This window comes from Uloborus diversus, chromosome 3 (assembly GCF_026930045.1).
Source record: "Uloborus diversus isolate 005 chromosome 3, Udiv.v.3.1, whole genome shotgun sequence".
Taxonomy (NCBI): domain Eukaryota; kingdom Metazoa; phylum Arthropoda; class Arachnida; order Araneae; family Uloboridae; genus Uloborus; species Uloborus diversus.
The window spans coordinates 157,713,068-157,726,889 of record NC_072733.1 but is presented as its reverse complement, the minus strand read 5'-3'; the positions used below and the strand labels follow the sequence as shown (position 1 = coordinate 157,726,889).

At 34.6% G+C, this 13,822-nt stretch overlaps 1 protein-coding gene across 1 annotated transcript in view; it reads right to left on the bottom strand.

Moving 5' to 3' along the window:
- The window catches only part of LOC129219010 (serine/threonine-protein kinase 10-like), a 131,926-nt gene that overhangs the window by 84,534 nt on the left and 33,570 nt on the right, over nt 1–13,822 (bottom strand). Inside the window, exons 5-9 of the mRNA XM_054853330.1 lie at nt 5,645–5,839; nt 5,413–5,494; nt 5,189–5,296; nt 4,075–4,135; nt 3,257–3,372 (exon numbers count right to left, since the gene is read on the bottom strand). Coding sequence (XP_054709305.1) covers nt 3,257–3,372; nt 4,075–4,135; nt 5,189–5,296; nt 5,413–5,494; nt 5,645–5,839 — 562 coding nt within the window. The remainder of the gene's footprint in view (nt 1–3,256; nt 3,373–4,074; nt 4,136–5,188; nt 5,297–5,412; nt 5,495–5,644; nt 5,840–13,822) is intronic.

Genomic DNA, 13,822 nt, shown 5'->3' with positions numbered 1-13,822 from the left:
ATAAAGCTGGTTAGTACACGATTTCAAATTAATATTCTTTTTTTTTTTCACTTCCTGTTTGGCAATAAATAATGATACTCATCATTTTATGTGTACTAATTTAGTTTAAAATTTATTAACACTAAAGAAATGAAGTTAGAAGTCTGGATATGACACTATCAAATTCTTGGATTTTACAAAATAGTATTTAATGTTATAAATCAACTAATGTAAAAACTTTTTGTTAATTACAGACAATTGAGACCCCATAAAGTATTCACTGTAGTTAGAAATTGCAATAAAATACAATTCATAAATAAACTATAGATCACTCAAATTGGCAATTTAATAAAAATTAGAGCAAATCAAATTTAAATGCAATGTACATACTTGTACTTTTACAGCCTTTGAAAATATTGTCATCTTTGATTGAACACATTTAAACCGCTTAAATAGTTCATTGATTTTATTATCAGTGATTGAGAAAGGGGTGCGCAGTATTCTTGTCAATAAACCCCGAAATAGAAGCAATGGGAACTCAAATATTTCTTTAGTTGCTCCACTAGTGTTCAAAGGACAGTCTCAAAGCTCCCAAAAGAGCTCGGTTTTACAAGGAAAACTGAATTTCTAGAAACAGTCGAGAGGGTGAGGAATGAGGAATTAGGGCTGTTCATCTGGTAGAGCATGAAATGATGAGAGACTAATAGTGGTCAAAATGTGGAATTTGACAAATGCGAAAAGCTTTTGAAATTTTCATGCATGTACAGTGGAACCCTGCCATTCGTCCCCCTCTCTACTCTTACAACTTGTTATTCATCCAACCTGTTGACGTAAAATTCAATTTGTATAGTTCATTTAATTTTGTTTTCAGTACATTAAAACTTGTAAATTAAAAATGATAAACCAAAAATGAGGAATAAATGTATTGATTCTTTTCATTTAAAGGAATATTTTTAAAATCAAAATAGCACACATTCGCTACTGCATACAGAATTGCATGTGAAGGGGGGGGGGGGAATAAAAGCATTTTTATGAAGAGATGATTTATTTTAAAAAATGAATCATTGATATTAAGTTAAAATGGATTAAATAAGAATTTAAAAATGCATTCATTTGCTGCAAATATTAACATCTTCATTTGTCACATATGAGTTTCATTGAAAAAGAATGCATTTATAAAATCAAAACAAGAGATGAAAAGTCATGAAGTTTTTGAGTCTAGAATTAGAAGTCATGAAATGAATTAAAGTTCATGTTGAGGAAGAAAATGTTTATAGTGAGGCTCTGCAAAGTTGAAGCTTGACCTTGAAACTGATTACTTCTTTTCAGGAAGTTCAGTAAAAAAAAAACATGTTATTGCAGCACAGATTTGAGTTGGAATACTTTTGCAAAACTTCAACGAAAGCAGCTATGTACAACTGCTTCATTTTGTTGAATTTGATTACTTCTACAGAAAAAAATTATTCATATGAAAGTGTAAGTAACATTTTCTTCGCGCACTCATTAGATTATGATTTTTATGCAATCATTTTATTTGTATTATATGTTTAATCAAAAAATATTTTGCTATTAATAAACATTATCAATAAAATTATAATTTACTTGAATTATATAATAATTTTGTTGGATCATGAGAAGAATTTTACATATTAAACATACTAAACGTTAGTGGATTTTTATTTTGTCCAGTTTCCTTCATTTTGATTAATTTCTTTGGGCGTCACCCGGACTTTTACAAAAAAGCGGACAAAATACCAACTCTGACAACAGACATTGAGGAACTGTGCTTCCACTGGAAGAAAACACAGAAAATGTGGGAAAATGGCGTCACTGCTGTGGCCAACAGGAGTATCAACTTGTTAAATGACAGTAAATGACCATAAAAAAAATCTTTATAATCAAAGAACATGGGACAGATTTTTAGGAAAGAATCTCAAGATTTTTCTAGAGCAAAAAGACAGGAAAAAAAAGAACACCTGAAAGAGAAAACACTTGACCTGTTGTTTAAATGGAAGTTCCAAACATTAAAATACAACATTCTTTACCCTCTCTTCACATTCTACTTATGCTATCAGCTCATCCTTAGTACAAATTAAAATTTTGTTTATGCAGTTCATGTGCAATACCAAACATTTAGTATTTTTCATATGTTTGAATAAGCAGCTTACAGTATATCTTATGCAAAAATACATGAATCATACAAACTGCCTTCTGGAAAAACTGAGTACGTATAGCAAGGTTTTATAGTATAAGTTTACATTAGAAAGATAAAAGTTCGTGCAGGAGACATATGTTTACTAAAAGTGGACTCTCATCATAATATTAGTTAGCTGTAAGTTCTTAAAATAATAACAATTGGGCTGAAAAGTACGAAGGCTAACATAGTAAAACATACTTGTTTGGTTAAATTTTATTATGTTATTCAATATAGTTATGTTAAAGGGTGATATAGCGATTATAGCCATCATACAGTTTTTCAATAACATTTTTATAGTACCACTAGCTGCATTGCCCTGCTTTGCAGCCTACCTCTAAAAAAATATTATGTCAAGTGACGCGTGTTCAACAATCAGGCTTCAATTAGAGGGAATTTTTTTTAAATTTTCCATCAAAATAATCATTCTCAAATAAAGAAAACATCAAATAAAAAAGTCTTAACGCATAATTGAATTTAATAAAAACGCAACCCTCCATAAATACGACTAAAAAAAAAAGAAGATAAATTGCCAAATAATAATCAAAAGGGGAAATTTTTACTTCGAAACAAAACAAAATTTTATTTAGTCACAGTCGTGAAAGAAAAGTGGTAACCTTCTGAATGGCTTTACTTAAAATGCGATCACACAAATACGATAATTTTCTCGATATGAAAAGAAGAGTTCCATTAGGCTTAAAGCTACTTTTTAATTTTTTTCCGGGTGATTTTACAGCATTTTTTTTTGAAATTCGAAGGAAGTGAGTGAATTTTATGGAATTTTTTGCGGGCTTTTGAGTTGCGCCAAAATCGAACTAATCAGATAATTATTCCGGGTAGAAAGAGCCATTTTATGTCATTTTCGGGCCCTAAAATTAAAATTTGAATGGTTTGGTGCTTTTTTGGCGTTTGAAAACACCCTATGTTCCAACACCCTAAATACCTCCATGCAAAGTTTGGTCCAGATCCGAAGGAAGCTGGATTTGTATAGGGAACATACATATATACACACATATATATTCTTTGTTTTATTTATATACATTTCTCTTCAGCCTCAAAATAGATCCTAGTTTCAACGATTACCTCTTCATCAATGCTAAATTCCTTCCCAGCGAGCGTTCTTTTGAGGCCATCAAACAGGAAAAATTTGCTGGAAGCCAGATCTGGAGAATAAGGTGGATGAGAAAGCAATTTGTAGCCTAATTCATACAATTTTGCCATAGTTTTTATTGATTGGTGACATGGTGCACTGTCTTGATGAAACAATACTCTTTTCTTCTTCAAATGAGGCCTTTGTTTCGTGATTTCATTGCTCAAGCGCTTCAACAACACTATGTAGTACTTGTTATTGATGGTCCGACCCTTTTCGAGGTAATCATTGAATATAATACTATGTGCATCCTAGAATACTGATGCCATGCTAGGATACCATGCCAGCCGAATGCTGCGTTTTTCTGCCCTTTGGGTTTGGTTCATCCTGTTCAGACCAATCGGCTGACTGTCAAGTGGACTCTGGAGTGTAGTGATGGAGCCATGTTTCATCCAGTGATACACTGATGGAAAAATTTGACTATATTGCGGCTGAATATTGCTAATCACTGATCTGAATCATCAAAACATTGTTGCTTTTGATCGATCGTGAGCATGAGTTGCACCCACTTTGCAGAGCTCGCACATGAACAAATATTCATGCATGATGTGTCTAACACATTCCTTTGATATTTTAAGACTCTCAGCTATCTGAATCATTTTCACTTTACAATCATTCAGAATCATTTTGTGAACATTTTTTATGTTTTCATCAGTAATAGCTTTTTTGAGGTGTCCACTGCATGCATCATCTTTGATGGCCATTTTGCCTCATTTAAATTTAGCAAACCATTGCTCAACAGTTAATTTACCTGGTGCAGCATTGAAATAATGTGTATCAAACCAAGCCTTAACTTCCAACAGTATATTTTTCTGTTAAAAAGCAAAGCTTCATCAACACAAAAAATTCCTTGTAATCCATTCTTACTAAATAAAAACAACATGGATTTAATTAGGATATTCATGTGTCACCAACTTTTTAGCCCATCTGTTATTACTTAAATACTTGTTCAGTTGAGATCACAAAAAAATGTACAGTAGTCCCTCGCTACTTCGACTTTTGTGCTTCAATACATCATGTTTTTTTTTTAAATATAGTAATTAGCCTTTTTTATGAGCTCGCGTAAATTTTTTCCGACAAAAGAATGACAAAGTATGTCTTTTAAGTAAGGTAAGTTCTTCTGAGGGGCTGTAGTTGAACTAGTTTATGGAGTGGAGGTATAAAATTGCCTAAGAAAGTGTAGGGAATCACTATCTCATTTTAACCATTAAACACAAACTGGAATGTATAAATCACTGTATTATTACTAAGCGATAAGTACATCTGTAAATGATGTTCCACAATGTACTAGCTTTTTAAGTTGTATACATAATACCTTTAAAGAGGATAAATGTAGAGGAAGAACTGGGGCACATACGGTCGCTAACCGGTAATTAATTCATCATTGAAAAGTTGAGTTATTTTCATAGATTATTATTAGAGTGTAAGAACTGCATATATGTGTGTAGTTTATTTCCCCAATTATTAACAATGGGATACCTATTACGTCTAATATATCTTATTTTCTCATATTTTGTACAATATATTAAGTAATACAAATGTAATGGTGGCTAGGGTTGCTGTTTCATGTTCAGGGGGCTCCAACTATGTTAAAAATCTATTTAAATTGATGTTAGTTTTATGTGCTTTAATTAGGAAAATATTTGGTTTATAAATACAGAATCTTACTTCATGGAAATACAACTATTGTGGTAAAGTCTGGAATGAATTAACTGCAATAAACAAGGGTTGACTGTATAACTAACAACAGGTTAGATTCACTATAGCAACATTCAACTGTTTAGTATAAGAATTCTAATAAAAAATGTAGAACGGAAGTGACTTGGTTAATTTGACCATTATTTTTATATAGATTTATTTCTCACCGATTCATCATCAGCTTCTTCAGTGACTTCCTCAAATACTTCAGCTTTATATTCAACGATCAGTTCCAACAAAGGCTTCTTATCAGTAGCATGCTCAACGAATGGGTGCTAATATAAAACATACAAAAATTTTTGTTTATCAGATTGTTTGACTTTATAAATGGCACTTGACAGTTTCAGTGACAGGTCATGAAGCGATAAATAAGTTTAGAAAACAAGCTTACTTTTAAAAGCTCAGATGAGCTAGGGCGAAGTTCAGGATCTTTCACAAGACATTTTGACAGAAACTGACTAAAATCTGATGACCTTTAATAAATAAGTGAAAATGAGATATTGTCTAATTAGAATTAACTTCAAAATCAAATTTTATTTAATTATAAAACATTTTAATAATAGTAAGATAATGTACTAGAAGAACATTGCAAAGCAAAAAACGAAATAAATAATTATGCATACCATTTAGAAGGTTGGTCTAACTTGGGTGGGTCCGACTTCTGCACTTTCAAAAGTACACGCATTGGGCTTAGCTCATGATTAGGGGGTTCCATTTGAGCGAATTCAATCAGAGTTATTCCTAAACTCCAAATGTCAGCCTTGTAATCATACAAGTTGTCTCGAAATGTTTCACAGATCACAACTTCCGGAGCCATCCTTAATATTAAAAAAATATGTTTAATTAAACAAAGAATTCATGAAAGAAAATTTAACAGAAACTATATTAAATCCTGTTGGTTACAAAGGTTTGTGAAATTTGACATGTGTGCTTTAGATTTTTATATTTTTTTCTGATGGATTTTTATTTATATTTTTTTTTTTTTTTTTTGCAATTATTAAAAAAATTACCTTCTATTGTCTTCCATCTCATGAGGTTGTAAGCAATTTGCAAATTTATAAGTAATAAAAAAATTAAAACATTGCAACTTTAAAATACTTTAATTTCTTCTTTTTATGACTCATTCTTTTTCGGCTTAAAGAATGTACAGTCGAACCTCATTATCACATCACTTTTGGGACTGTCAACTAAGTGTCCTCATAGCCGGAGGGACATAATCAGAAGAGTTTAAAAATGCGTATTCAATAGAGAAATTTATCTTTTCATGTTTTGAATTTGATTTAACTAATATTGTTTTGAATAATTGGTGGGTAAAACTAAAATTATAAGAAAAGAAATACTTCATTTTTTTTAATTCTAAAATACTTTCCAATAAGGGTTTACTTCGTTTTTAAATGACATTTAACACTCCTATTTTCCACGAAGTTGATTATTTTGAAATTTTTTTTTCCTGTAATTATCAGCAAGAATGAAACCAATAAGGAATCTTCACTTTTGGCCACAATTTGATTAGACTAAACCCCACCATGATGGCGGGTAACTGCCGTGGCTGCCCACAAGGGGTGTTCTTTCACCTCTTCTTCGGAGCCTGGTGGTAGATGAACTTCTGGAAGTCGCAAAGGTCTGCACTGCCTTGGCTATGCGGAGGACATAACCCTGGTTATAAGGGGCAAGTTCCATGATACGGTTACAAATCTCACGAGGTTTGCCCTTAAAGAAATAGAAAAGTGGTGTATGGAGGCAGGTCTTACGGTCAATCCGAATAAGATCAATTTGGTTCCCTTCACTTGGAAACGCCTCAAGGACTTGTAGACAATTGAGTTCTTTGGTTCTCCTCTTGCCTACTCTTTTGAGGTCAAGTACCTGGGTGTGATCTTTGACAAAACTTTGACATGGAATCCTCACCTTATGCTTATTACCGATAAGACCAAGAGGATCTTTTGGTCTTGCAGGCGTACCATTAGTAATAATAGTGGATTTTCACCAAAAATCGCTCACTGGGTTTATACTAGAGTAATTGTACCTACAGTTACGTATGGGGCAATTGTCTGGTGGGGTAAAACTTGTACTGTAATGGCTGAGGGTTGCCTCACCAAAGTACAGGGGATGGCCACTACTGCAATCACTAGTGCCATGAGAACAACTCCTTCCCATAGCCTTGAATTCCTTCTAGGCCTACTTCCACTACATAAGCAAGTGGAAATGGAGGCGATTCTGTGTGCATACCGCCTCAAGCTCAGGGGTCTCTGGAAGTCCCCTCATTACCTGTGTCTGTATGATAAACTTTGTGCAAAGACTAGTAAGCATCCTTACTTTATGATGCCTTCAGACTGGATGTTAAAACAACTCAGTTTTAATGCCAATTATAACATTGTTTTTCCGTCCAGAGAGCAATGGAAGGATGTACAAGAAATCATTGGCAAAGCACATGAAATCTGGTTTACAGATGGTTCCAAGACAGCATCTGGAACTGGTTCTGGTGCATACTGCAGCAGCAACAACACAAATCTGTGCTTTTCATTAGGGAACTTGCTACTGTCTACCAGGCAAACTTTATAGCCATTATTGGCTTGTGTAAATAACTGCCTAGAATGAGGCATAAGTGGTAAGGTTATCAGAATATTCTCTGATAGCCGAGCTGTGTTGAAGGTTCTCAATCGAGACTGCTTCTCTACCAAGACTGTTTGGGAGTGCCATAATGCACTGGTAAGGCTAGTTGGCAGTAATAGGGTTTCCCTTTACTGAGTTCCTGGTCACCATGACATTGTGGGCAATGAATTGGAAGATCAATTAGCTCAGCAGGGCTAAAATGTACCCTTTGTGACACGCGAGCCTGTCCTCTGTCTGACAACGAAGTAAGGACTACTGCAAAGAACCTTCTTATGGATGAATCATATAGCCGGTGGCTGCAGTCCGACTCTCAAAGACAGGCCAAGACTCTCAACCAGCAGCCTCCCTGGTTTAGATTGAAGGAACAGCTTAATTTGAGTAGGAATGAGATCAAAAAGTCTGTTGGGACACTGCTCTCTTAATAGGCATCTTAATCTGATGGGTGTTACCGATAATGCCATATGGCTGATGAGAGCTCAATTCGTGTGCTATGTGAATGTGACTTCTACTCTGAGCAAAGATTTGAACATTTGCGATACCACTATGTGGATCCCTGGGAACTGCGTAAAATAACGGTTAGGCAGCTGCTGAAATTTATTTCGGTTTTTGGGCTCTATTAGTGGTCAGAGCGGGAGACAGTACAATGGACCTGTGGTGTCAGTGCTCGCGCTCGTTTCAAGCACCCCCCTTTTCACTTCATATTTCATTCAAACCCCACCTTTCGAAAGGTGAAAAATGCTTTCTGATTCTTTACTTCACTTTAAAGTGTGTTCCTTTTCAATCTATTGTGTAGCTCTTATCTTTTTTTCGCTCATGGGAGAAGCTTGCAGTGGAAACTTATGCCTATGTCCTTTCTTTTCTGCTACTTCCATAGTCCAGTATTAAAATCCACCAGCTTTGCATTCCTTTCGATTGTTCTTCTTGTTGAAGTCAGAAGTCTGTAGCTTTCAGAACTTATCTTTCTCGTCCATGCCTCCCATTCTTGAGGTGGCATGCATGGTCTGTTCATAATAACACGTCTCTTATCTCTTGTCAAAGACAGGAATTCTTAGAATAAACTTTTCTAGATGTTTTCATTATTTTACCGAAAATATTTCAATTGTGAAGAAAAATCGACTCTAGTAAAAAAAGGTCACATTTTTGCATTAGGAGAGTGACTGTGAAGAAATTTAATGTTCAACCCTCGAAAGATCAGTTAAGTGTTCTTGAAGAGAGCAAAAATGCCTCTTTTTGTGGTCACTTTTGGTAGGTATAACATTTCGTTCCAGGAATAAATTTCAAAGTGAGGCAGCACCTTAGTTGATAAATGTCTGTTGTCTTTTCTCTCCTGGGCAGACATGGGGAGGGGGGGGGGGTTCAGTGTTCTGCTTTGATATTTGTTTATATTGGAGGACAAACGGAATCTAGTGGCACTGAAATACATGCCGATTACAATTGTAATCCAAACATGAAACGAATAAAAAGTTTTTATATCAAAATCTTTAAAATCTACCTAATGAACTGAACTTATGCCCCATTTCAAGCACTAAGAAGGCATTTTTGCTCTCTCCAAGAATATTTTACTGATTTTTTGAGGTTATAAAGTGAAATTTCTTCCTAGTTGACACCTTTCTAAAGCAAAAATATGAACTTTTTATTATATTTAAAATCAGAGAATAATTTCCTATTTTTCACAAGATTTTGACGCCATACTTCTCATGGAAGATACTATTTGATTTGAAAACGATTTCATGTCTGTAGCGTCCATGGGGATTGGCCATTTTTGGCAGGTATTATATTTTGCTCTGGAAAAATAAGTGTAAAACAATGCACCTTATTCTACACTAATGTTTAATTCCCAGTCTAATGCACCAAACACCACTGCAAATTGGATTTAGGAGTACACAGGTGAATGACTCCTACTATAATTTCACCTTCCACATCATTGTTTTATTACGAATCGTAAAAGTATGAAAATTGATCAGCACAGCCTGACCTTATCAAGGAGATTTTCTACAGCTAACTTTTTGGGCTGGAATATGTTTTCTTCTGTCTCTTTCTTTCTGAGACTCAAAGCAGTAATGAACTGGTTAATAGTATTAACAAATGGAAACCTCTTTTGTTTGAAATATGGAATTGAAACAAACCAAAAGAAATAATTATTTTAATAAGGATACTTGAATGAAAGTAATAGAATAAGCTCAGGCTGTAAATATTTTGATATAAGGGGCACTTTCACTGATGATTAGGAAATGATTGGCTACAAACAATATAAGATTACAGTAACTTTAAACTATGTGGGTTTGCACCACTTCATATTTTTCAGTATATTTGATTCTTAAGGAAATTGTAGAAAACGTAATGCTGCATTCTGCTGGCAAAGCTAAAATGTCAGTTTTCTACATGTTACTTCACAAAATGCATTGGCTATACACATTTAATTATATAATCCAAAAATTTTGAAGTTACAGTTGGGAAGTTACTACTGAATGTAGATTTGAAGTTATTGAAATCTTTCATCCCTATTTACACTGCTCGACATCGAAAATGCAACACCAAGAAGGAATGGTCAGAAAGTGATGAAATTTGGAAAAAAGACAGAGACAGCAAGGAATAATAAATGATCTTAATTTCAAAATGATAGGCAGAATACACAGCGAGAACGGCATCGGCTCAGTAGAATGTAGGACCACTGCACAGCGATACAAGAAGAAACACGTCCAGGCATAGAGTCAATAAGGGTGCGGATGGTGTCCAGAGGGATGGCTCTCCATTCCCTTTCAACCACTTGCCACAGTTCGTCTTCTGAACGAGGCAGGGACAGAGTCTGCAAATGGCGTCCATTCATATCACACACATGTTCGATTGGTGACACGTCAGGAGAGTATGGCAGCAAGGGAAGCATCTGTGTGTCTTGTAGAACATGTTGGCAGATGCGAGCACTGTGCGGTCGGGCGTTATCCTGCTGAAAAATTGCATTAGGTAGCCCTTGAAGGTAAGGGATTGCTACCGGCCGCAGCACATTATCCAAGTATCGTTGGGCCATCATAGTGCCTTGAATATGAACTAGAGGTGATATGGAATTTCACGCGATTGCGCCCCAAACCATTACGTCACATTGTCGTGCGGTGGGACGTTCCACAGTTACTGCCGGATTAGATCTGTCTCCACCTAAACACCACACACGTATGCAGCGACTATCACTGGATAAACAGAAGCGGGATTCATCTGAGAACTAGGACTCGACCGATGCATCGGCGTCGATGGTTCAACAATTTAGCCATCGGCATCGGCGGCCGATGCTAACTTGTAGGAAACATCGGCCCATCGGCCCTAAAAACATCGAAAAGCCGATGGAATTGGCCGATGTTTTCGAAAAAAAGGACCTTTGCTGTTTTACTTTTAATACAAAGTAATGGGAGTTATTTTATATAAAATTGTTTACTTAAATTTCAGTATGAATTTCTATTTTAGTTACCCCTGAAAGAGTTTTTAATTCTGCATTCAGGTACCAAACAAGTTAATTATTGCGTTTTTTTTTTGCTCCTGGACGTACGTATGTATCTCTCATAAGTCATAACTCAAAAATGGTAAGCTGTAGAAGGTTAAATTTCGCATGGATGGGAGGTCTGCGTACGTTCCAGTTGTGCATTTCCCTTTTTGTTTTCGATCGGGTGTTCTAAAAAGCCTATTTACTCATTTTTTGTGGCTATTAATTACTTATTTCAATGCAAAACTAATATAGCGTCTCAGACTAGGCGATCATTTGGTGATATATTTTTGCTGGATTGGAGACCAATTTGGAAACAAATGTGAGATGGCGAAACCGTTTTTGTGTCATTTTGTTAGATTCCCGTTGAACCGACGGTAATGTTTAATTTTCGATATTTGTAATATGAATCACAGTAATGCAGTCTTTTCTGTATCGCTTCTGCAGAGTTACAAGTTTGGGGCCAGTCGAAATACGTTTTGGAGCCCTATTTCTCTATCACGGAAGTTGTAAAACATTTATCATAAGCATTTTTGTAACTCCTACGGTGCCCCTATGGTTATGGGGCCTCTCGCGCAATTGCAACATTTGCTATATTTTAAAGCCGCCACTGCACGTCAAAACAAACTCGGGTGCAAGCTTTAAAAGAGTTTTTCCGCTCAATACTTATGATTATTTTGAACTCAATTTTTTACGAGTATTTTTTGTATTTCCGAGAACACTTGCGTGCCCCCCCTCCCCTTCCTCCTATTTCTGAAATTGAACTTTTTTGACCATTCATAAAATTAGAATTTTTTTTTAAAAACTTAAGAAAAATTTTGAACATTAATGTAAGAAACCGATTAAAGACGTTTTGAGTGGTGACATAATTCGGAAATCATAGAATCTTCTGAATTTTTTCTTCGGAAGGTGTTGTAGTAGGTTAAGAAACTCTTCCGACGCGTTGGTGGTAGCGGTTCTGTACTAAAAAAATATGGCCGAAGTTGTGTGTGTGGGGCCGATATTTAATGTTGCGAGTCTCTCCAAAATCAGAGGGTGATTCCCCCCCCCCTCGTCGTTTCAAGAATTTCTTAAATATTTAGCGATTATTTATTTTGCTCAAGAAATGTCATTTTGCGTTGTATTTCTCATACTTGTTTCACCTATATTTCGTAATGCGCTATCTTTTTTTGCATCATTTATAGCGATCGAGTTTTTTCTATTGTAAGTTACTATTTTTATGTATTTTTATAAAATCAACAAATTATTTTTATTTTCATCATATTTTTAATAATATGTTAGCGAAAAGTTTCAAGGATTTTCTATTATGCATTTTTTTAAACTTCAGAAAATTATTGTTAAATTGAAAAAATTAATTAGAACATTTTTATAGAGCTTCACAAAAGATTAAACAATCAAATTGTTCAATATTATGTGTGCAAACATCAGATCAAGTAGTATATGTATTCAGTTATTAACTTGGTATAAATATCGAGTTTGTTTATTGTAGCTGCGTATTAAGAACCTCGTTTTTTCCATGGCTATTTCTTTTTTCAGCAAAAAAATTATGTCACTGTTACAGCTTTTATGAAAAATACAAACTTTTCTATTCATAAATTTTGAATAAGTATAAAAATATTCCTATTATGATTTAATATTGTAATTTCTCTATTACGCTTTTTGTTTAATTTGATGACTAAAAAATGCCTACGTGCAATCTTTCCACTTTAATTGCGTAATTTGTTGCGATTTCATTTTTTTTTTTTTTGAATGATTAAACAACATAATTTAGTTTTTTTTTTTTTTTTTAAACTATGTATAGTGTACCTAAATCCATACATTATTACATTATTACTGAAATCGTAGTTATGTGTTCAATTTAAAAATATTAATTGGTTATCTTTCTTTCTTTCTTTTTTTTGGCTGTTGCTTTTTTTCTCTTTTATCATACAGCAGTCAAAAAAGGAGAAGCAAAACTACACCCTATACAGATTGTACGTAGTACGATCCAAAAGTTCGGGGACAAGATGTATAAAACTTTACCCAGGAGTAGGCCACATTACTGAAACATCCACCTTCAAAGGGTCACCTTGAGGGACTATGTACTTCTGCCAATGTTCATATAACTTTTGGAAACACTCCTAGAAGCCATTTTAATGGTTTTTTTTTTTTTTTTTTTGCTGGGAACAGGTAAAAGTCACACGGAGCTAAGTCTGACGAAACGTTTTGTTATTTGTTAGTCATATCAGAGTATTGACCAATCGAACCGTGCATCCTTAACATGAAAGTCGCCTTCATCCCCACGATGAAGTTAAAGCAGCAGCGCAAGAGGCCTTACAGGAGGTTGCGAAAAATGGCTGCCATGAGTGCTTCTAAAAGCTATACGAACATTGGAAGAAGTGCATAGTGGTTCAAGGTGACTATTTTGTAGATAAATGTGCTTCGGTAATGTGAACTATTCAGGGTAAGGTTATACAGCTTGTCCTCGAACTTTTAGATCATACTACGTACGTATGAGTTTTCAACTTACTATTTCATAACGTTTTTGAGAGACGCAAGTTTATGCGCATGAAGATATCATAAGAGGATATTTCGGTCATCTATTTGTTCTTAGGTACATATACATGTACAGATGTGCCGAAAAAACTTGTGAAGTTTAAATTGGGTGATCGTAAAATAGAAATTTCGGTCGAAATCTGATTTTTTTTTTGTGATTACAATCCCCTATTCGTAGAAAGGAAGT